We start from the raw sequence: 24,099 nt of genomic DNA, 5'->3' as shown, positions 1-24,099 counted from the left end.
ACCAGGCAAGGTCCCTGTTCTGGGGAGCCTGCATTTTCGGGAGGAGAAACAGACAGGAAACACACCTGTGTGGGCTGGTGATGAATGTTATGAAGAAGAATAAAGCAGGGCAAAGGAAGAGGCCTCACTGACAGATCATATCGGAGCAGAGGCCCAATGGAATATTACTCAGCCATAAAAAGGAACGAAATGGGGTCATTTGTAGAGATGTCGATGGACCTAGAGTCTGTCGTACAGAGTGAGGTAAGTCAGAAAGAGAGAAACAAATATTGTATATTAATGCATATATGTGGACTCTAGAAAAAGCGGTACAGATGAACCTATTTGCAGGGCAGGAATAGAAATGCAGACGTAGTGAACGGATGTGTGGACACAGCGGCGGAAGGGGAGGGGGGGACGAACTGGGAGATTAGGTTTGACATAAATACACCACCATGTGTAAAATAGATGGCTAGTGGGAACCTGCTGTAATGCACTGGGAGCTCAGCTCGGTGCTGTGTGATGGCCTAGATGGGTAGGATGTGGGGTGGGAGGGAGGGAGGTCCCTGAGGGAGGGGATATATGTATCAGTACAGCTAATTCACTTCATTGTACAGCAGAAACAACATTGTAAAGCTATTATACTCCAATTAAAAAAAAAAAAAAAGAAAAGAAAGTGGAGAGCAGCTATGACCCAGCCTTTCTGGCCCCGTTTTTGCTCTGCCCTCAGCTTTTTACTCTGAAACATGAGAGTCGTGTTAAAAATCAAGGGCACCAGTCTATTCAATAGCAAGATTTTGAAGACAAATTCGATAGTGTGTGTATGTGTTTCATTCAAAAGAAGCCTGAGGCTAAAGGCCGTAGATTGGACCCCAGCCTGCAGCTCTGCCTTTGGGTCCCAGCAACTGGGCGGGGTGAGGAGTCCCTAGTGCCAAGGAGGAGGCCACCGTCATCCCCTTCCTCATGATGCCTTGGGACCCCCAGTCCATATGGCTCAGGCTCACTTCCAGGTCCCTTTCCCGCCCATCCTGCTCAGGCCAAAAGGCGCCTGCGCAGAGGTGGGGTGTGCAGAGCATGGCCTGGGACCTGGGATTCCCTCGCATAGGCGTGTGAGTTCCTACTGATGGGGGTGGGTAAAAATCCTACAGCGGGGAGGGGGCCAGACCCGGCCAAGGCTCTACTTGCCTTCTTGTTCTGGGTCCTGTCAGCCTGAACCAATTAGCTGAATGCTCCTTACTTCTACCCAGCTTTGGGGTCCAGACAGAAGAGTGTTGGTCAGCCAACACTTTATCAACCATTGCTGGAAAAATAAGCACATGCAATAGAGTCCGGGAATCAATAGTGGTCCCTTCATAAGTGAGGACGGCTCCTGGGTTCCACCCTCTTATAAACACAAGCCTTTATGATGAAGTGCAGACCAAGTGCCTTTAACACCTAATTTTCCTTTTCAACCTGTGATATCTTTTAGGCCCAACTGTCTCAGGCCTTAAATGGAGTTTCCGATAAGGCAAAAGAAGCCAAGGAGTTTCTAGTTCAGCTGAAGAACATTCTGCAGCAGATCCAGGTGAGCATAGCTCCCGCTGGGAGGGCGTCCCTGCAGGAGGTACGTGAAGCTTAGCAGAGGAAAGGAAAGGCCCCGTGGCAGGCGCTTTTCAGTGCTGAACGTGAGAAGGCCTAATTGTCCCACTGCACAGCCTCAGGTGTTGCGGACATCACCCACTCATTCCACTGACACCCCTGTGACATTGATAGGAAAGGGATTTTGCATGAACTCAGAGAGAATCCTAGAAAGAGAGCTGGGCAGAAATAATGCAGCACCCCTAGGCGGTATCTGTATATGGTGCTTTTGTACCAACACATCAAAATAGAAAAGCATCATTTACTAAACAAATGTATTTACTGAGCGCCCATGCTGTGTCACATACAAGCCCCACGCAGATCAATAAGGCACAGCCTCTGTCCCCAGGAGCTCTGTCTGTCGGGGAGAGAGCGTATAAATGAACGCACGCGCGGAGGAACTTTCACACAGATCACGAACCGTAGAGCATTCCGGTGTCTGGATGGGGAAAAGGACTGAGGGCACTGAATTCTTAACCAGCCAATAAAAGCCATCCTTCCTAATAAGTGAAAGCACAGAATTCAGCTGCCAGGCATTTCCTGTCCTGGTTCTGATGTTTCAGGGACACCGAGGAATCCGTTTGATGGGGCTGCTATAACAAGGTACCATCGATTGAGTGGCTTCAACAGCAGTAACTTATTTTCTAATAGTTCTGGAGGCTGGAAGTCCAAGATCAAGGTGTCGGCCAGGATGGCTCCCCCTAGGGCCTCTCTCCTTGGTCTACAGATGGCCGTCTTCTCCCCTGTGTCCTCACACCGTCCTCCCTCTGTGTGTGTCTGTGTCCTGATCTCCTCTTGTAAGGACACCAGTCACATTGGATCAGGGCCCGGCCTGATGACCTCCTTTAACTTACTTCTTTCAAGGCCCTGTCTCCAAACACAGTCCCATTCTGAGGTCATGGGGGTTAGGACTTCAAATAGGAGCAACTTGGGGTAGGGGTGGGAGAGAACACCATCAGCCCGTGACACGAGGTCTGAATCCAGGCTGACCTGAGTGATGTTGAAGGTTTGTTTTTGGTTTTGTTTTTGTTTAGAACTGAGAGAGACAGATCCTACAGCGAGAGCAGTGGGTTTTACTGTTTTCTGATCAGAGAAAGCAAAAGTATGTCATAGAAATTTTGAAAAGTAGAGAGTAACAGACAGAAGTAAGACAAGTTCACCAATATCTCAGCCCCTGAGGTGACCCCCCTCACCATTTTGACATGTTGTTCCACTACTTTACACACACACACGCACACAGTATGCCATTATGCTGCCCACACTTGCAGCTGCTCTTTTTCTTCTTAGGTCTCTCTCGTGAGCTTTTCCTATGACCCTGAAAACCCTCTCAAACCCTCACGGTTCGGATGACTCTCAATGTTCACTCCATCCTATAGATGTGCTGAGCCTGACACGTGCACTGTTTCCAGTTTAATAACGGGACGGCTCACTCCGGGACGAGCTTGCCGGTGTGCCCCTGTGTCTCTAGCGCTGGCTGCGTTTCCGAGTGTCTTCTCCCTAAAGCTCTGTGCGTCCCACAGGAGAACGGCCTGGATTACGAGGCCTGCCTGGTGGCTCAGTGTGACGCCCTGGTTGATGCTCTAACCCGGCAGAAGGCCAAGCTGCTCACCAAGGTTACCAAAGAAAGGGAGCACAAGATGAAGGTAGGTCCCCGGGCGGCCGACGCCCCCAGTCCCATCACAGCCTCCAAGCCGAGCCTGGGGGAGCACGCAGTGTAGGCTCTGGGTCGGTGTTAGTTGAGTGAACGAATGAATGAACGAACGAACGAATGAATGGGGAGAGGAAGGGCTGAGCAAGTTGGCCCGGGACCTACTTACACTCGTGTCACCTTCCCCAAAGCAATCAGCACCCCTGCTCTCCCTCCAGGGCTGGAGGGAGATGCCTGAATGCTGCTGTTTTCAGGCAGAAGGCCACCCTCTCCCATCCTCTCCCGGCCCAAGGGACACTGCCTGTTCCCATCTTGCAGAGCAGAGGTGGCCACAGGCTCCGGCTCTCCCCCTTCTTCAGGCTTTCTGATGTCTGGTGCTTGCGGTGGTCAGCAGGAACGCCACAGCCAGTGGCCACCGCGGCAGGGGGAGGCTTCCCCACACTCGGCACTGGGTCCCCGGGCCAGGCAGGTGCCCTCAGAAACTACTCACCTCATTGTCTGGGCTCCATCTAGTCTACAGACATTTCCCAACTGAATCAGGAAATGTTACTTTCAAGGAAAGAAGGAGCGAGTGTTGGGGATAATCCATGGTTCACATGCAAAGCAGCCGAGCCCCTTGAGCTTCCACCCGACGAGTGAGACTGGGGCACGAGCCGGTCACTAGGAGGGTTTCAGAGGGTGCACGTTCTCTGCTTTTCTATCCAGAGTTCAGGAAGTTTGCTCTGTTGGGTGTGGCGACCCTGCTTGCTGGGAGGGAGGTGGGTCCATTTACCGCCCGCGTAACGAGGGCACGTGGAGCTCAGGAACACAGCGGCAACAGGAGAGGGTGCAATGCCGCTGGCGCTGCAGCCGGGCTGCTGTTCCTCGATGAGACAGTTACTAGGGATACTTCTCGTGGCAGATGGTTTGGGACCAGATCAATCACTGCACGCTGAAGCTGCGCCAGTCCACGGGGCTGATGGAGTACTGCCTGGAGGTGATCAAGGAGAACGACCCCTCCGGATTTCTGCAGGTGAGCGGGCTGGGCATCGTTCCTCCAAATCCACGGCCATGCCCCAGACTAGCTGAGGTTCTAGGAAGGTCCCTCCCAGCTGCTTGGAGTTGAGCAGAATCTCCTGTGCTCAGCGATTCCAGAAGACCTAGGTTCTCATCTCGGCTCTGCGTCTCACTAGCTGTGACCCTGCCTCTGTGTCACCCTTAAATGAGGAGATCGAACATCATAATCTCTAGGGCTGAAACGCCGTGCTCTCGTGCCTCGACTTGAAACCCCAATTCAACATTTTCCCCACAGATGAGAAAAGACAGTCTTTGCCAATCAAGCTGGAAAGGTTGCACAGTCAGAAGTGAGTCAGCAGAATCCACATGACCCGTTCCCTCAGGGTGCGGAGTCCTGCAGGTCTGGACACGTGACTGCTGCCTGCAAAGCCAGTGCACTGTTGCTGGGCATCCTTCCAGCAGCCAGTCTGACTCGGGGTCACGAGCACCTCTTGGGATCATGTGTGTGATTCAGACGGAAGCTCTGTCCTCCGTCTCTGGGGAACATGATGAATCTCCTGGACTGGTTCCCCAGAAGGGTGCATGGGGTCATGGCTCTACAGGGACACGTGCAGGTGTCTGCATGAGCAGGACTTTCCAGCAGAGGAGAACAGAGCTGTGGGTTTGATGCAGTGGGAGTCTGCAGTGCAACGTGGGGGAAACACAGTGGGAGGAGGGGGCTTCACGGCCCTGGGGATGAAGGAGCTGCTTTCAGACCCTGGGACAAACCGCTCGTATGTTTCACTTTGCAAAGTGCTAGATCTAGCAGAAGAGGTAGAGTGAAGGATGTTTTTTTGTTTTTTTGTTTTTGCGGTACGCGGGCCTCTCACTGCTGTGGCCTCTCCAGTTGCGGAGCACAGGCTCCGGACGCGCAGGCTCAGCGGCCATGGCTCACGGGCCCAGCCGCTCCGCGACACGTGGGATCTTCCCGGACCGGGGCACGAACCCGTGTCCCCTGCATCGGCAGGCGGACTCTCAACCGCTGCGCCACCAGGGAAGCCCGAAGACTGTTTTTGTATATTTTAAAAGTACTGGACTTCCCCGGTGGTCCGGTGGTTAGAAGTCCGGGCTTCCACTGCAGGGGGCGTGGTTTTGATCCCTGGTCGGGAAAGATACCGCATGACACGCAGTGCTGCCAAAATAAATCAATAAAGTAAAAAAATTCTTTTAAAAGGTATCATTTGCTTCACAAAAGGGTTTAGCCTAAAACAGCAAGTGCTTCTTTACATTTAACATGACTAAGCTGTTGAAAGACGATCTCCGCCAGGGCTTGAGTGGGCGTGCGGAGCCACCGCTGCCCCCCTGAGCCCACAAAGTCCTGTCCCTTCCTTACCTCCTGCTACGTTATTTTCCCTTTGCACGTGGAAACCCTAAACTCTGTGCTTCCTTTAAGATCTCGGACGCCCTGATCAAGCGTGTCCAGGTGTCTCAAGAGCAGTGGGTCAAAGGTGCCCTGGAGCCCAAGGTGTCTGCTGAGTTTGAACTGACGTTGGACAGTGAACCACTTCTGCAGGCCATCCACCAGCTGGACTTCATTCAGATGAAATGTAGGGGTGAGCCGTGGTTGGCCCAGTTCAGTTGATGCTTCTTCTGGAAGAGGCATCCACGCTGGGGCGCAGCTTAGTGCCAATAGAAGACTTGTGACACTGGTGTGACACACAGTGGGAGGGAGGGACTCCTGAGTCACAGACCTAGGTTCAGATCCCAGCTCAGCCACCCTCGAGCTGGGTGACCTCTGTGGGTAGCACCCAGCCTGAACCAAACTTTTCCCATTTGCGAAAGAGGATCATTTGTTCTTTCAGAGACACCTATTGAGTGTCTACCACGTGCCAGGCACCATCCTATAGGTGCTCAGGACACAGCCGTGAGCAAGTCTACAGACTCCCTCACTAGACTGAGCTGATATTTAGAGAAAGAAATAGATAACCCATCGATAATACAATACAAGAGATAGTAGAATGTAAACTGATCGTGGCAGGTGGGACAAACAAGGTGCCTTTTGAGAAGGGGGCATTCGTAGACATGGGTGGTGGGAGAGGTATTTTGAGGTGAGGAGGAAAGAGATGTAAGGGAAGAACATTCCAGAAGGCCGAGGGGTGGTGAGTGCAAAGGCCCCGAGGCAGGTATAAGTGTTCTGTGTTCCAAGAAGAGTGAGAGGTCAGAGGTGAGAGCAGATGGGGAGAAGGTGGTGGATTGTAGTGGTGAGTTCAGAGACCCACGGGGGACACGAGCTAAGGGTTAAGTCAAGTTTGCATAACTTTCCCCAGGTTACAAAATTAGCAAGTGACGTCACCCTGCCTCTCCAGAGACATTAAGGGTACATTCAGGAGAGGGAATGAAGCTCTTTGGTTTTGTTAGACCAATATATCCAAGGGCTGAGTGCCACACCTACAGAATCTGTGAACTCAGGAAAATCCTTACTTGCAAAATACGTGGCCGTTTTTAAACCAGAGACACCCAGTCTCTTGTGCATCTCCGTGCTTTCTCCCATACTCAGTTTGCACCTCCCAATCTCACCTTAATAGAACTTATGATACACTTGACTTAAATCCCTAATTCCACGGGTTGACTGCCCAATACTGTAAGATCGCCTCTCCTTCCGGGATCTAGTTCCTTGGGCCTTTAAAATGCTTCCAGACAAAGGTTTCAGTGGGTCTTTGCATTTTGCCCTTCCCCGCCCCTGAGATGTTTGCACCTCAGGTGAGGTTTGGAAATGCCACCTGCCCCAGGTGTGAATGAGGCGTGGAAGGAGCCTAGCAGAGGCGGAGGCCTCTGGAAAAGAGGCGGCTTGGAGCTGCTCCTGAAGGGAAGGGGTGGTGGAATTCACAGAGGAAGCGGGAAAGCAAAGCAGCAGAGCCCAGGGATGGAGAGAGGACTCCTCCATGCTCATCACCCAAGGTCCCCCCGGGAGCCAGGCTGCAGCGAGCCAGCCCTCCGGGACAAAGACAGGGGTGACACCCAACTAAACCGTCAGCCGAATGTGGAAGATGGTGACCTAACATTTGGACCCAAACTGAAATCTGTAGTTTTCCCAAAAACTAACATTGCAGTTTTCCCTTTGGAAAATGTCAGCACGGAGTATTTCTAAAACCCCTTGAGCCTGAACATAACTAGAGAATAAAAACACTCTCCCAATCTCACCTTAAGAGAACTTGTGATACACTTGACTCAAATCCCTAATTCCACGGATTGACTGCCCATACTGTAAGATCGCCTCTCCTTCCGGGATCTAGTTCCCCGGGACTTTAAAATGCTTCCAGACAAAGGTTTCAATGGGTCTTTGCATTTTTGCCCTTCCCCACCCGCCGAGAGCACCTTCCGGGCCCCAGGTGTGAGCTGCTCGCTGCCCTGTGCAGAGGGTCCGCAGAGGCCGCCCTGTGCCCTGCAGGGGTTTGTGCACTAAAGCCCACCTGTCCCCGTCGCAGTGCCACCCGTGCCCCTGCTGCAGCTGGAGAAGTGCTGTACCCGGAACAACAGCGTCACGCTGGCCTGGAGGACGCCGCCTTTCACCCACAGCACCGTGGACGGCTACATCCTGGAGCTGGATGACGGAGACGGTGGCCAGTTCCGGGTGAGGCCCCGCTGCTTGCCGGGGGGGCGTTCGCGCTGTCCCAGCCTCTGCACCAGCCCGGGGGGCTGCCCTTAGCTCTGATGCCACCAGCGAGGGCATCGGCCCCCAGGACGCAGAGCCAGTGGGCCTGGGCTCACGGGACGTGGGGCTTCTCTACCGAGGGCTGGGTCTGGGCAGGCAGAGGCGGCGGCCACAGAAAGTTCTGGATGGTTTTTCTGTGAAGACTGACACAGGTCGGAGGCCGAGGTAGAGCTCCGAAAAGGTGTCCCCTGCAGTACCCGCTTCCCAGTAGGCCCAGCAGCACAGTGGTATCTGGTCAGCACCCCGAAGCCGCTCCCCACCCCCTCGAGGTTCCTTCACACCTGCCTTGCCCGGTTCAGTGATTAGTTCACCTGGCAAGGTGGGAAGACACCTGAGAAACGTTTGTTGGGTTGGGGGTGACCGTCTACATTCACGTCCCAAGTGGTGAAGTCTGTGCGGACAGTAAATACCCTTAGCGAGTCCCAAGTGCATCTTCTAGTCTCGGCCTGTGGTAGCAAACCTGGACGGCTCCCCACCCCAAGCCAGCGCCCTAACACAGCTCTACCGTGAGACGTCCCACAGTGAAGTTCAGGCTCCCGTCAAGTTGCTGTGTGGACAGGAACACCAGGGAGCACAAACTCTGGGTCTGCTGAGAGCTCCGCCTTTCTGTCCCCGAGAGACTAAATAAAGACTCATCCTAACAAACCAGCGCAGTCATAACAATTCTCATACTTCTCCTGGGAAGTGGCACCCATTCAACGTCTCTTGCCAACAGTCAATATTCTCTTTGTTTCCTTCAACTGGATTGATGCCTATGTCTTTCCTTTGTTTCAAGAATTTCGGAGTTGGGGAAATCACTGCAGTACTCCCTTGGGAATACTTGAGTCCCTGGGGATATGGGCTCTTTAGTAAGAAGCTGAGGTTGCTTTGGCCAGGAGTAGCGGGTCATACACCAGGTCCAGAACCTCAGCTGTTCCAGTCGTGCAAATGAGCTAGGAACTGACAGAGCTCCCTGACTAACCAGAAACCAGGAGGAGAGCTTATGGTTTTGAAACGGGGAGAAAGAGGAGACTGTTTGAGATATTAAAAGAAGCAACCAGGACTGCCCCTGGTGGCGCAGTGGTTAAGAATCCGCCTGCCAATGCAGGGGACACGGGTTCGAGCCTTGATCCGGCAAGACCCCACGTGCTGTGGGGCAACTAAGGCCCTCTAGAGCCCGCAAGCCACAACTGCTGAGCCCGCGTTCCACAACTGCTGAAGCCCGCACGTCTAGAGCCCGTGCTCCACAACAAGAGAAGCCACTGCAACGAGAAGCCCGCGCACCACAACGAAGAGTGGCCCCCGCTCGCCGCAACCAGAGAAAGCCCGTGCTCAGCAACGAAAACCCAACGCAGCCAAAACTAAATATAAAATAAATAAATAAATCTTTAAAAAATAAAATAAAAGAAGCAGCCACAGGGCTCAACTGAAGATGGCTTCTCCCCCTTTGAAGCATGAATACTAACAAAAGCTCCACCCAAGGGCTAGAATTTATGAGAAACCATGTGTTATAGTGGGAAAAGCGTGGACGCTGAATGCAGACAGACCTGGATTTGAACGCTGGCTTCTAAATGGATTAACTGTTATCTCGGGCAAGTTGCCTACCTTCTCTGAGTATCCTTGTGAATAAAATAATGAAAATAATAGCAATGTCCCAGGGTTGTATGAGGATTAAAATGTCTTACACAGGGACTTTCCTGGTGGTCCAGTGGGTAAGACTCCGTGCTCCCAGTGCAGGGGTGCCGGGTTCAATCCCTAGATCCTGCATGCATGCCGCAACTTAGAAGTCTGCAGGCTGCAACGAAGATCCCGCGTGCCGCAACTAAGACCCTGGTGCAACCAAAATAATAATAACATAAATATATATATATATATATATTTTTTGTGTGTGTGTGTGTGGTACGCGGGCCTCTCACTGTTGTGGCCTCTCCCATTGCGGAGCACAGGCTCCGGACGCACAGGCTCAGTGGCCATGGCTCACGGGCCCAGCTGCTCCGCGGCATGTGGGATCTTCCCGGACCGGGGCACGAACCCGTGTCCCCTGCATCCGCAGGCGGATTCTCAACCACTGCGCCACCAGGGAAGCCCTAAACATTTTTTAAAAGATGGCCTTATACAATGCCTGGCACACAGCTACTATCATCAATAACTTGGAAAAACAAATGAAGAGAAACACCCCTAAGTAATCAAACAGGAAAGATGTTTTAGACAAACGAAGCTGAATGTAATGACATAGGTGAGGTGTAAGGCTGTGCATTTGGGGGAAGTTAATAGGACAGAGTAAGTTTGAAGTAAATGGGAAACAAAAGTAAATGTTCTAGAAAAGGATCTTTGGGGTCCAATGCAGAAATGTCCCACCGTCTGGGGAGGCCAGAAAAAAAGCAACTCCAGGAGTCCCAAGGAGTAGGAAGATGGCGGCCTCAGCAGTGGGAGAAGCGAGGGAAGGAGGTGGAGCTCCCATCTTACTCCAGAAATGGCCAAATGAACTTGAACCACCTGCGCCTGGCCACGCCCTTCCTCCGTCTCCTTTTTCCCATCATGTGTGATGACCCTTCCCTTTCAAATATCTTTTGTTTTGTTTATTTAGATGCTTAGCCCATGTTTTTTTCTAACTCAATTTCCCACTGGAAACCAATAATCTCCTCTTGCTCCAACCGAGAAGGAAGTGGGGTTTTCTTCAGCCCCACTCGCGGGCTCCGGAGTCCTGTCCGTCTGGCCTCTCCCCTGCGGAGGCAGGACGGTCCCGGCTACCGCACCTCATACCCTCACAGGAGAGGGCCCATCAGCCAATAGGAAGGCTTTGGGTCCAACTTGGACGTGGCCTGAGACTTGGCCACCACGTGTCCACAATCTCCTTATTAATAACTCTCGTTGGGATGCTAGCACTCTTGACGTCACCGTGTGGCTAAGAGAAATTTTTCACGTAACGGAGGCGCCTCACGAGCCGTCTGGGTCTCTTCCAGGAGGTCTACGTCGGCCGGGAGACCCTGTGCACCATCGATGGCCTTCACTTCAACAGCACCTACAATGCCAGGGTCAAGGCTTTCAACTCCTCTGGAGTCGGGCCCTACAGTAAGACCGTCGTCCTGCAGACGTCCGACGGTGAGCCCTGGGGAGTCTCGGGGGAAACAGATTCAGGCCCAATGCACATTTCATCCCACAGATGGGCAGACAGACAAGGGAAATCTGTGAGCTGCTCATGAGGGAGCGTGAGGGAGTGGAGGAAGCAGGTGAGTCTGTCTCTTCCAGCCCCGGCCCTGCTCCGCTCACCTGGCTCCATGCGTCACCTCCCTGCCCCCACAGCCGCGAAGGAAAGAGACACTCCTTCACCCCATTTGCTGGAGCTGGGAAGGGAGGCTAGCAGTTGAGGCACAGGGAGGCTAAACTCCCACTTCCGAGGGGCTGAGAGCGGGTAGGACGGTCCCAGAGAAGAGAAGGCATGTGGCTGCCAGGGAGGAACCTACCCCTCGAATATCCAGCGCAAGAGCTCAGATCTGAGGCGTGCCCACCACGCTTCATCCTTTCAGGTTTCAGGCAACAAGAACACGTTGACGTTCAGCGGGATTTTGATCCTCTGAGTCCTTAGCGTCGAGGGATGATGTAGGGGTCCCAGGATGGTGCCAGCTCTGTGTTTAGTGTCACTGTTTACCCCAGCACATCCTCTGACGGCCCTGAGGAACATGTGACAGCCTGGACTGTCTCCCAGGGACAGGAGCAGATGATGCTTTCCCCGCTGGGATGGGCTCACCAGCCGTGGGCCCACAGGGGCCCTCGCCTGCCAGCGGGCTGTGAAGCGGAGCCTGGAGCTCTGGGGCTTTGGTGACTTCACTTCACCTCTCTGCATCTCGAGTCCCCCTCCCACCAGGTGGGGTCTGGATATCTACTCCCCCTCACTCATAACAGTGCCTGAAGCTTGCAGAAGGGGCTTAGAAACCAAGACTCCACGGAAGCATTTAGATTGTGGGCCTGAACGTCTGTGTTCCTTGGCGAGGTTGGGTTCATGGGGTTGGGATCTTGGATGAACACAGAGGAGGGAGCGTGAGTGTGTGTGAGTGTGTGTGTGTGACAGTGTACGTGAGAGTGTGTGTGTGTGTGAATCGCACAGGGAAGAACGTTCGACACCGGGTTCCCGCTTCCTGAGAGACCCCCGTGAGTCTGTGTCTCCGAGCCCAAGTCACAGGCTGCCTCTCACCCTGCCCCTCTTGCCCCTCCCTCTCCAGTGGCCTGGTTCACGTTTGACCCCAACTCTGGGCACCGGGACATCATTTTATCCAACGACAACCAGACAGCCACCTGCAGCAGCTACGACGAGCGGGTGGTGCTGGGCACGGCGGCCTTCTCCAAGGGCGTGCACTACTGGGAGCTGCATGTGGACCGCTATGACAACCACCCAGACCCCGCCTTCGGGGTGGCCAGGGCCAGCGTGGTCAAGGACATGATGCTGGGCAGGGACGACAAGGCCTGGGCCATGTACGTGGACAACAACCGCAGCTGGTTCATGCATTGCAGCTCCCACACCAACAGGTGCGTGAGCCCCGGCCTCCCCGTCGCGGGGCTTTTAGGGACGAGAGTCCTCCTGGTGTTCCCGCGTTCCGGGGTTGGGAATGGCGGGCAGTGTTTTCGGCCACTCTGGCGTCCAGCTTCCAGGGAGAAGCGAACGCTGGCCTGCAGCGCAGAGCAGGGGTCCGGACAGAGTCTAGACCAGAGCAGAGACAGCGGGTGTGCAGGCCGCTCAGCGAGCCCCGCGCCTGGGTTCCGCCGCCCCTCGGCTCTGATTTCCCCCACACCCGTCAGCCCAGCAGGGCTGCGAATCAGCCCGGCGGGAGGTGCGGCACCCTTGGGGCGCTCCTTGCTGGTGGCTCTGTCCCGGGCACCCCCAGCACTGCCTCACCCTGAGCCCGGCCCTGGCAGTGGTGTCACCAGGCTGCACACGGGAAACTCCCATGCTGGGGGGACGGCCCAGGGCTGCCCTGGCCAAGGAACCCACACGTGGAGGGTTGTGACCCTCGGAGCTGCCTCCTTGCTGTGGGGTTTCCTTCCCAGTCTGCCGAGGGCCTTCTCCCCAGCGGGCAGAGGCGAGGGGCCCCGAGAGGCCGACCTCCCTGCACGCCAGCCCTGGGCAAGGTCAGCTCTGGGGGCTCTCGGTGCTCCCGGCCCACCTGCAGCTCCTGCAAATGGCCCCAGGGGTCCTGGTCTGGGGCAGGGACTTACCTGAGGATCCTGGGGCTGGGGGCGGGGGGTGGGGGGATGGAGGCCGATCGGACCCTCCCACCTGCCTTTTCACTGGCAGTGACCCTCTCTCCAGAGGCAACTCTGCGCGGGCGCTGCGGGCTGCCTGCGCACACACCGCGCAGGGGCCGAGGCCAGGTCCAGCAGCTCCGTCTCTACTTGCTTAGGCCAGGCAGACGCCCAGATACACTGGGACAGGCGAAACAAGAGGGAGAAGGTGCGGAGCCTTCTTCGTGCCCCATGCTGTGGGAAGGCCCTGGCTCCTACGATTCCATCTGGGCCCCGCGAAAGTGCGACTGTGATCGCCATTTTGCAGATTGTGAGATTGGGGCTTAAGGTTGATGCCCAAGTCACAGGGCTCATTAGAGGCGGTGTCGGGGTTTAACTCAGGATGCCGGCTCCAGTTCCGGGGGGCAGGGGCGGGGCGGGCGGGAGGCTGCCGCTTGGGCGGGACTCACGCCGGTGCCCCCGGCGGGTCATTAGCGCCACCTGGCGGTCAGCATCTGAACAGCACCAACAGGCCCGGGGCCGGTTCCCTTCCCACCGGCGGGCTCCTGCCCTGGGCCCCAGCTCACCCTCCGGGAAACCTGCCCCCTGAAAACACCCGGCGAGCGCTCCTCGCCGTTTCCCGTGCTCCCAGCCCGCCACCAGCCTCCAGCTGACCAGCTCATTCCCAGTCAGGAAAGGACAAGGATGGTTTAGTGATCCGAGCAGAGCAGCCCGTGTCAAGGCCGGCCGACCTCAGCCCCAGCCAAGGGAGGGGACGGTCCGACGGCCTCGGCCCGCCGGCCCTGGTGCTGCCCGCCTAAGGACCGGCCCCGCCCGGTGGAGGCGAATCCCAGCCACCCCGAGATGGAGCCTCGCAGCAGGTGCCAGGAGCGTCACAATGCACGCCCTGTGCCCTGCCGCGGGGGCTGTGTTTTTAGGCGAGGGCACCTCCAGCCTCCTTTCGGTGAGCCTCCCGTCCTCACCCACGTGCCGGGCTCCTCCTCCCAGGACGGAAGGCGGCGTGTGCAAGGGGGCCACCGTGGGCGTGCTGCTGGACCTGGACGAGCACACCCTGACCTTCTTCATCAACGGGCAGCAGCAGGGCCCCACGGCCTTCAGCCACGTCGACGGGGTCTTCATGCCGGCGCTCAGCCTCAACCGCAACGTGCAGGTACCACGCACCTCCAGGCCGGGGCCCGTCCGCCGCCCCCGGCCCCGGCCCCGCCCCGCTGCCCGTGGGCCTCCAGAGTGCGCCGGGCAAACGCCGACCGCAGTGCCGTCCAGGCAGGGAACTCACCGACCGGCCTACCTGGGCATCCCCTGGAAATGCTCTTGTCCGGCATGATGTTTCCTTGCTCGTCCACTTGAAACGAGCAGAGGCTCTAGGCGGCGGCGGCTTCGGGGTGGGGTGTGAAGGCGGCGGGTGACAGGCAGGGTGGAGAGGGCCAGGCAAGTCCTGCTTCCATGTTCTGGGAGAGAGGAAGGTCGTTGCTCCTGCCCTGCGTGCGCCCCGATGGCCCAGGGTGCGCTGGGCCTCCACGTGGCTTTCCCCCCAGAGGAGAGACTGAACTGAGGCGGGACATCTCCTAAGGGTTCCCAGTCACCCTCCCTGCCCCTCTGGCTCCTGCGAGAAGCAGGCAGCCCCTCAGGGCCGGGCCCAGTCCTGGGGGCTGGGGGGGGTACTGCCGGCCCAGGAGGCCCGACACACCAAAATGGGAACCCGGTGGGGGGGGTGAGGGAAGCATAGAGGGCAGCGTGGAGCATGGTGCCAGCCTTGGTTTCTGGCACGCTGTTCCTCCACCTGGGAGGTCTATGGGGTGGGGGGGGGGGCAGAGGCCTGCTTCCTGGTGCCCACTGACCCTGAGTATTGTCACTGGTTGATTGATTTGTACCTCCAGTCCTTGTAGAAGGGCTTTGAGGCAGCCTGCAATGTGGGCTCTCTTCCACAGGTTTAATAGAACAGATGTAGGAAAGGACAGAGGGCCATGGAAAGAAAGCAGAAACGAGTATAAACCCGGAGCCCGGGTCCCCCCCCTGTAAAAGAGCATCAGCCTTGCCGGGGCTCCTGGCAGCTGGGGCGGTGTCAAGGAGGCACAGACCAGCTCCTGGGGCAGACTCCTGGGCCTGATGTTGGGGAGACCAAGCATGACAAATAGCAGCCTCCACAGCACAGAGAAGGCGGGCTGCTGCCCGCGGGGATCCCGGAGCAGAGGGCGGCACAGCGGCTGAGAGGTCTGCGCTCAGGGTTCACGGGCGGCAGCTCCTGCGCTCGCTCACCGCATCTTCTTTTCCAGGTCACCCTGCACACGGGATTGGAAGTGCCAACCAACCTGGGACGGCCAAAGCTGTCGGGCAACTAGCCTCCCAGGCCCTGCTCTGCACGGCTGTCCCTCACTGCAGTCACATAACCCCGAGGGCAGCACAGCCACATCTTGGGTGCAACCCAGGAGCCACTGAGCATCTTAGAGACCCGCTTTCTTTGGGGGACGGAGAATGATCTGCAGGCTGTGCTCACTGAGGCCCCTGTCAGTGGTGAGCACGGGTGTGTGTTTCCCCTCGTTCCACCGGCCGTTACAAATACGAAGAGGGACATTTCTCGAGGGAGCAAGGGAGTGTTCGGGGTTTCATTTTGTTTCCTGCCGTCCGATTTCAAAGCTTGTCTTTCTGGGGGGCAAGAGGAGAGCAAGCTGAGATGTGAATCCTGAGAGCAGGAGACAGGAGGACGCTCGGGAATCTCGTGGCCTCAGTGTCAAGTCTTTGCTGGACTCTGCTCTTTCAGAGAACCAAGGGTGCAGGTTCCCATCTTTGCCAGGAAACATTGTTACCCTTTAGCTTTTTGGCTCTGGAGTCTTCAGTACATCATGCCACTTGCAGACCTAATCCAGGATGGATAGAGACGGATGTTAATCCGTCTGGGGCATGATCTTTGCCGCTCTCATTGAACTGTTGAGAACTTTTAAAAATAGTTTCCTTAGGTCCTTCATTAATCCACCAACCTGTCTCTGTCTGTCTGTCTGTCTCTCTTTCACACACACACACACATCTGCTACAATTCACTCAGCTCTTAAACACAAAAGAAAACTCTGGAGTCTGAATCACTATGTGATGAGTCTCCACCTGGTGATGGCTTTTTTCGGGAGCTGACTCCCCACGAAGTTAGCTGCCAACCTGAGTTACTCTTCCAAGCTCGGAGGCTCTGACTCATGAGCGTATGAGATGGGAGACCCTGGGGAAGTCTCTTATACTCAGTCTGCCTTCACTTTGGGATCATCTGCTGTCAACGTGAAAGCATCATGAGAGCAAGAAGTGGCCCCGATGGCAGGGGAGGCTCTGCCCTGACGGGGCGGGCAGGACTCTGCAGAAGGTAGGAAACAGGTGACAACATCATGTTCCTGGTCTCCCTGCTTGCCCGCCAGCCTGGGTGTGCAGAGTCCACGTGGCCAGGGCGGGGCTCTGGGGTGAGCCCTCCATTGCCTGCTGGGAACACTAACCTTCTCCCTTGAGTCCGAGGCGTCTCAGAGCCCGGTGCAGGGTCTGAGCCCGGAGCCGCCCGCCGTCCTGGCCCCGGAGCCCCCCCCCCCCCTTCTTCCTTGTCCTCCACCGCCTCCATCTCCAACTGGTAGTACGCCTTTCTCTCTCCTTTTTTAAAAGAATATATTTTATCAAGCACTATTTTTGAGGTCGAGGGGTAACTTGTCTATTTGCTGGATTGGATTTTTATAAAACTTAGCCCGGAAACCGGCACCAACTGTGTTTACTCAGTTTACTCAGTTCTACCTGCTTGTTTAGACACTGCACTTGCTTTCTGAGTCAGCCTGGCCAGTGCTGTGCAAATCCTACCCTCTATTCAGCAGATCCGACAATCCTACCTCAAGCCCTGGCTCCCAGACGGAAGGCTGCTTGTGCGGCCGCGCCCGCAGGGGTGGCCTGCGAGGCTGGCTGCCCCGCGTCTGCTGGAGCCGCCTGGTGCTGTGTTCAAGCCCCTGCCGCCCAAGTCCTGGCAACCACCTGCTCGGTGGAGTCGAGCTCTTGCCCCGTCCTCCTCGTCCGGCGGGTGGTTCCCAGGGCCCCCCGAGGTGCTCCGCATCCCGACCCGAAGCCCCGGCCAGAGCCCAGCAGGTGAGGCGCACGACCCGGCACCCCGGCTGCCGGGCCCTCATCCTCCCAGCCGCCTGTCCCGTCTCCACTTCCACCGCCTGGGCCACGGCCCCGGCGGCCTCGGCTCGGGGGGTGCGGAAGGTTCCTGAAGGTTGCAGGAACCAGAGGCGGCACAGCCTTCCCGGGACCGAGGGAGCCGCGGCCGGCAGGGCCAGAGGCGTCGGCTTTGGGAAAGATGGCGCTCGTCGGTCCCGAGCGGGACCGGCCAGCGGAAGGAAGTGGCTCTTTTCGGTGGAGTCTGGGTGAAAGGCTGGGAGCTCCCAGAATCATGGAAGCCGGGTGACCGTGCGGCCCTGGCCCTGCGTCTTTGGGGAGGAGCTCCTGGGCATCGGCCTGGACTTGGTACCAGCCTTCGGAGAGCCAGCACCTGGGTCAGAGGGGGAGGGAAAGGGAGAAGGGAGGCCTCTTTAGGGAGAACGTGACCTGCGGCTCAGAGAGAAGCCACCGGGACTCTCTCCCCACGGCCGCGCGGCCCAGAGGGGCTGTGAGTGCGGAGCCGGTGAGCACGTGCCTTTCCCAGCTCCTCCAGGGGCCCAGAAGCAATACGGCTGATACCGGGGACCGCGTCATGCTGTGCTACAGCCACCTCTCCTGTCCTCAGCACAAAACACCTTCTAGGAACCAGAACGGACCTCAGGAAGAAGGCAGGTCCGTGCTGCACACTCGTGTTCTGGAGGAGCCAGCAGACTGACGGAGGGACTCGCCAACAACTCACAGCCTTGGGTCACCCTCTCGAGAAGCCTGGGATTCAGAGCAGAAGCGACAGGTCACGGGCCTCTCATCTGCCATCGAATTCCCTGTTCCTTTACAAGGCGGTGACATTTTTGTACATAAAAATGATATCAAGATGATGCTTTGGTCGGGCTGGCTGACGGATAACTTGGTATTCATCTATCAAGCAGTTTCGGTGAGAAAGGAATTCAAAGTAATTTGAAGTGTCAAGTTCCATTCCGTTGTAAATAACGCACTTTCCCCCGCCGCCCCTCCCGCGCCCCCGCCCAGCAACGTAGTTCTGCAGTTTGTTCTTTGCTAGTGAGCCAGTCTGGTCCAAGTGTATGCCTTTCCTTTTAGCATCAATCTCTTTAAAAATTATCCAATAGCATTTCACTGCATAGCATCCTAGCTCCTAATTCAAAGCAAGGTAAGACATTACACACAGCCCGGCTTCCCCCTCTGTCCTGTTTGGGAAAATAACGATTCCAATTAAAGCGGGCATCAGTCATCCTGACCCACAAAGGGACTCACCTAAAAACTATAAAACTGTAGATAGTTACAGGCTGAGTCTTCAGCCCTGTACGTACGTATCTGTAGTTTCGACAGCAAACCTCAGGCGCCCTGGGCCCCACCGACACTGGGGAGGGTCATACTTACAGCGCGAGCCCAGGCAGAACAGGGGTTCGGAGAGTGACGGGGACACGCCCATCCTCCTTGCTCTTAGCTCCCAGGACTGGCCCACGTCTCCGGTGCCCCTGCCCTCTACCTGCCAGAGCACTCTCAGGACAGGACCGGGATGCAGGATCTATGTGTACTTCTTCCAGGGATATTTGCTTTTAAGCCTTAATTCTAGTTGCAACTGAAAGGCTTGGCCCCCTGAGAAGGCGGATTTCAGAGCGGGTGAGCAGGCCTCTCGTACAGGAAGCTGCCGCTGGCCCCAGGGCGCCTGCTGGCTGTGAGGTCGGGAGGCTGGATACAGCCCCAGGGGACTCAGCCTGTGAATGCTGAAAAACACTAGGACAAGACCGGGGGCGGCGAGCCAGGAGTTCTCAGCCTCAGCACTACTGCCATTTGGCACGGTGGGCGAGGGAGGGAGGGGTACGTCTCTGCTGTGGGACCTGCCCTGTGTGCTACAGGATGCTGAGGAGCGCCCCAAATTACCTGTGACAGAAGTGTCTGCAGACTCCCTGGCTGAGAGCCAGCGGCTTATGCTGGCGGTCTGTCACGTGTCCATACGTAGAGTGATGCGTGAGGCGTCCACGCTGTCACGTGTCCGTACGTAGAGTGATGCGTGAGGCGTCCACGCTGTGGCCCCCAGAAAGCCTGTACCGCGAGGCTGCGGGCTTCATCCTGACACCCACGAGCAGGCTTTCCCAGGTCGGCAGTGTCCTGCCAGATGGGGCACGTCGGTAGAACGAGGGGAGCCTCTCACAGAAGCCAGTCCGTCAGGTCTCACTCTGTATCCCCCAAATGTCCCCAACCCACCCCCATTCCTAGAAAGGAAAACTCCTTACCCGTGTTTTTGCCTGCCCACTTTTTGCCTTCCACTTTTTTTTTTTTTTTTTTTTTTTTTTTTTTTTTTTTGCGGTACGCGGGCCTCTCACTGCTGCGCCCTCTCCCGTTGTGGAGCACAGGCTCCGGACGCGCAGGCTCAGCGGCCACGGCTCACAGGCCCAGCCGCTCCGCGGCACGTGGGATCTTCCCGGACCGGGACACGACGCGGGTTCGTGTCTCCTGCATCGGCAGGCGGACTCTCAACCACTGCGCCACCAGGGAAGCCCTGCTTTCCACTTTTGATTGGAAGCAACAGGAACTTCTTCAGAGGGGTGTGGCCTTCAGTTGGTCAAAGAAATCTAATCAGGTATCATCAAAAAGCTATTCAAGGCCTATGGGGATCCTGGGAAATCTCGGCTTTTCTTTTGCAAGTGAGCCAGGAGCTATTCATTGGTCACATTCCTTGATCCACAGCTTTAACTTTAAATGGACTGTAAGACAGTGAAGAGCAGGTTTGGGGCAGGAGACCAGGCTCAGCCCTCAGAAACGCCTCTCCTTTAAGCTGGCACCGGTGCGGCCAAATCTCTTGTGTGTCTGTGCCTCAGTGTCCCCGCCTGACCGTGGGAGCGGCCACACTACCCTACCTCGTCTGGTGTGCTGTGAGGAACACAGGATAACGCTCCTTAGAGAAGAAAGTGGCGCCTTTCATCTGTGGGGTCCGGGCTAACAGTTCACATTCAGAGGACGTGCGGTGACTTTCCCGAGCATTCCCCGACCAGTGTCTTCCGTCCAAGCCTCCTGCGACCAGGAGCACGTGTTGATTACACAGCTGCCTGGCCGCGAGGGGACAAACCCGGCTTCACGCGAGCACAGAGAGCAGCACGGCAGCTGTTGCCACCGTCAGAGCGGAAGGGCCGTCAGCAGGCTACGCGTCAGCGTTTGCCAAAGGCGTCTGCAGGCAGACACCGCCTTGAAACGGGGAAGGGCGGTGACCGCCTTCCTGACTCCTTGGTTATCTTAGTTCTAGTATCTAAGGGGTCCCCCAGCCGATGATGCGCCTCCTCTGTTTCCAAAGATGTCACAGCAGAGGGAGTGGCTTTGCAAACCAGCGTCTAAGCGTGGAAGGCCGGTTAGGCAGAGGGGCTGCTCTCACCCCAGGCTGGGACTCACCTGCACTACTCGGTAAGGAGGACTACTGGCTTTCGCGATGAACCATGCCGACTTGAGTCAGGAGGCGGGAGCTGAGAGTCCAGGCAAACCTCTAAGCCGCGGGAGGCATCGCCTTCTCTCAAAGGGCGTGGCTCTCACAGGGCGGGGGCTGCCTTGGGCCGGGTCCCGGGAGACCCAGGGGACTCTCAGGCCAGCAAGGTGGACACTGGTCCCCAGGCCAGGCCCTCGGGAGGCTTCTGAGGAGAGTCCAAGACAGGCTTCAGGTGTGGAGAAGTGACTGCTTGCGGCTGTGGACGCAGGAGCGTGGCGGATGCTTCCTGGGGGAGGCTGCAGCCCGGGGAGGGCTATTCCGACTCCTCCCCTGGGGGCCGGACGGCCCAGACCCCGGGGTTGCTCAGCACCAAGAGGAAGTGCAGTGAGCAAAGCAGAAAACGTGAAATGCATGATGTAGAATTGCTGCTTTCACACTAAACTGTTGTATCGAGCATGAGAGATGTGTGTTTAACGTTGGCAAAGGAATTTTAAGAGTAACAAAAAGCTTTGTGTCCTTGTTTCGGCTGTCGACAGAACTTCCATCGTCCTGTCTTTCTTTCCCCCGCTTTCTCCCTCCCCCCATCCCCCCCCCCATCTTATCCCCTTTCTGTTGGGAACTGTCAGCATTTGGTGGCAGCTCTTGGTGCCCTCGGTGTTCACGTTGCACTGGAAACACGGAGGAGGGAAGTGGGGGGAAGGTATGCAACTTTTTTCTAATTTTTGTATTGGTATCCCAAGCGTTTGTATTTTTTGAATTGCAGACACTGTGTTTTCTGGTCCTTGGGGGTTGGTTGAACTTCGTGTATTACCTTTTGGAAAACCTGAGTTTTACCACAGTCTTAAGCAGACTTGAAATAAATTCTTTTGACACTGCCAACAGCTGAAAGACAAGGTATGGTCTGTGATTACTGCTCAGCGGCGAGCTCTGCCTCTCTCCAAAGAGGCCTAAGTGCCAGCTGGATGGGGCAGAGACTGTGGGGCGGGGTGGAGGGACCCCAAGGTCAATGTGCTTCTGCGGCGTGCGCCCAGAAGATCGTGAAGTGATTACATTTGACTCTCTTTTATAAGGTACCATCTCAAGCAATCCATGGAATTCATTTTTGCAAGAGGTAACAAGGCTGGAAATTGATAACAGTTAGCATACGGTTAAAGATGAATTCACATATGAAAAATCAATCATGGGTTACAGTGGAAGCTAAGATTTGGGGGAAACGTCCTAAGTGACCTGGGAGCATGAAGGAGACTGACCGGCCCCTTCACCCACAGACCGAGCCTGGTGTCTGACTGAAAACTCTGTGCCTTCTTAACTTTCCTCGAAGTTTGCTCCCCAAGAGCAGCCATCGCCCTTGCCCCACCCAGCCCAGGACCTGGCCTCCGCCTTCAGTCACCTGCCAGACCACCGAGTGGTTCAGCAGGGTCACGGGCAGTTGCAGACTCTGAGAGCAGAGAGCAGGACATCCCTTAGAGAGAGCTCTTGGCATCAACACAGAGAAGGAAGCAGAATCAGGCCAAGGGAGACTCAGTGAGGGCCTCACACCTCAACTGGAGTCGTCCAGAGTTGGGATGACAAGCCTGGGCTTGAACTCCCTCACGTCAGGACTTCCCTGGTGGTCCAGCGGCTAGGACTCCGTGCTCCCAATGCAGGGGAGCCCGGTTCAATCCCTGGTCGGGGAACTAGATCCCACATGCATGCCGCAACCAAGAGTCTGCATGCTGCAACTAAGACCCCGTGCAGCCAAATAAATAAAAAATAAATATTTAAAAATAAGACAAATAATACCCTCAGGTCAATCATCGCAGCCTGTGGCCACCACGGGAAGGTGGCGGGCAGTCCCTGAAGAGCGCTGACCGCTGAAGGCTGTGTGCTCAGCCTTCTCGGCAGCAGAGGCCCAAGTCCTCATTCCCGACGGGGGATCTGCAAGGGACATGGCAGGGCCCAGCGGTCCACCCCCGTGCCACACATCTGTGCCTCCCTGAGGTTTGGGGAGAAGCTCTTCCAGAGTCCCAGCGAGGGGAGCTGGGCCGAGGAAGGCTTGCTGGGCCTGGTGCTGCCCAGACACTCACCATTAGCGCCCTCTCCTCCTTATCCTAGACTCCGCCCTCACCCAGCACCTGATTCACACCCTCATCTCCTGCGCGCATGCGTGTGGGGTGCGTGTGGGCGGGGTGGGGTGGGGGGAAATCTAAGCCTCAGCTCTCCAGGCCCTTCGCAGTCCAGGGCTCCGGCACTTGTCTGTTTACCACCAACACTGGGGACAGGGAGTACGAGAGACACCGGGGTGACCACCTGGGCGCAAACAGACTCCTCTCTGGGCCCTGGGTGCCGGCAGCCCCACCTGCTCTTGCTGGTCAGGCGCAATCACCCACCCCTGAGAGGTGGTGTCTCTTCTCATGCAGGCAACAGCCTCGGTTCAGTGGGACACAGCTGTGCTCTCTGCTTCCCTTTGCAAAGTAGGGGCTCTAGGTCCACAAGGCCAAGAGTTTTGGGGACGGGCACCTCGAGTTCCCTAAGTGGGTCACCGGGAGCAAGGGCAGGCGGGAGTGCCGCGTGGCACCAGGACCGATCCATGCAATGTGTCCACGACCGGGGAGACGCTCTGTGAAGGGGGGGGGGGGGTGAGTATGGAAGAGACCGTGAGGAAGCTCTTACCCAGCGCACCCAGGCCTGGGATCCTCCCTGTGGCTGCTGCCAGACGACCCTTGTCTTCCACGAAGAACCGTTTTCCGTTGTCACTTCTCCCTGCTGCTAACCTTGCTGGAAGGAGCCTCACCAATAGGGAGATAAAAGCAGTCAGATGCGTGATCATCAGTCCTTACCGTGCAGGTCGCTTGTAGCCTCTAGACCTGAGTGGTTCCAGAGCACCCAGTGGCCACAAAACTGCTCTGCAAATATTTAAGAGGTGAAACAAAAACTAGGTAAGCAATTTATACTAGGAATTTGCATGCTTTTCCAGAATTGACTAGCCTGGGGCTCTGGTCCTAAGTCGGGCCAAGGGCTCAGTTATCTGAGCCACTGAAGCTCATGGGAGGTGGGGTGAGGTGGAGCCACTAGGTTTCCCGGCTTCCTGCAGATAAAGAGAGGGCGTTAAATTGGGCCGGTGCCCACTCACCTAGGTTATTTCCAGCTCCTGAGATTTTTCCTAGGGCTTCTGCCATATTTGGGATCTTCTACACCTTCTTTAAAAGTCCCTCTTGGGCTTCCCTGGTGGCTCAGTGGTTAAGAATCCACCTGCCAATGCAGGGGACACGGGTTCGATCCCCGGTCTGGGAAGATCCCACATGCCGCGGAGCAGCTGGGCCCGTGAGCCACAACTACTGAGCCTGCGCGTCTGGAGCCTGTGCTCCGCAACAAGAGAGGCCGCAATAGTGAGAGGCCCGCGCACCGCGATGAAGAGTGGCCCCC

General features: G+C 56.4%; 1 protein-coding gene across 2 annotated transcripts in view; it reads left to right on the top strand.

Annotated features, from left to right (window-relative positions):
- Window positions 1-16,870, top strand: part of TRIM67 (tripartite motif containing 67) — a 44,805-nt gene extending 27,935 nt beyond the window's left edge. Inside the window, exons 2-10 of one of the 2 annotated variants that reach the window (XM_059053304.2) lie at window positions 1,448-1,543; window positions 3,117-3,239; window positions 4,146-4,256; window positions 5,673-5,832; window positions 7,705-7,850; window positions 10,874-11,012; window positions 12,131-12,434; window positions 14,136-14,298; window positions 15,422-16,870. In XM_059053304.2, coding sequence (XP_058909287.1) covers window positions 1,448-1,543; window positions 3,117-3,239; window positions 4,146-4,256; window positions 5,673-5,832; window positions 7,705-7,850; window positions 10,874-11,012; window positions 12,131-12,434; window positions 14,136-14,298; window positions 15,422-15,487 — 1,308 coding nt within the window. In that variant the 3' untranslated portion in view covers window positions 15,488-16,870. The remainder of the gene's footprint in view (window positions 1-1,447; window positions 1,544-3,116; window positions 3,240-4,145; window positions 4,257-5,672; window positions 5,833-7,704; window positions 7,851-10,873; window positions 11,013-12,130; window positions 12,435-14,135; window positions 14,299-15,421) is intronic. The other variant, XM_059053305.2, reaches the window with a different exon arrangement.
- Window positions 16,871-24,099: the final 7,229 nt, after the last annotated feature.

The sequence above is a fragment of the Kogia breviceps genome, chromosome 2 (genome assembly GCF_026419965.1).
Source record: "Kogia breviceps isolate mKogBre1 chromosome 2, mKogBre1 haplotype 1, whole genome shotgun sequence".
In the NCBI taxonomy this organism is placed as follows: domain Eukaryota; kingdom Metazoa; phylum Chordata; class Mammalia; order Artiodactyla; family Physeteridae; genus Kogia; species Kogia breviceps.
The sequence above is the reverse complement of the archived record's forward strand: the minus strand, read 5'-3'. Positions and strand labels throughout refer to the sequence as shown.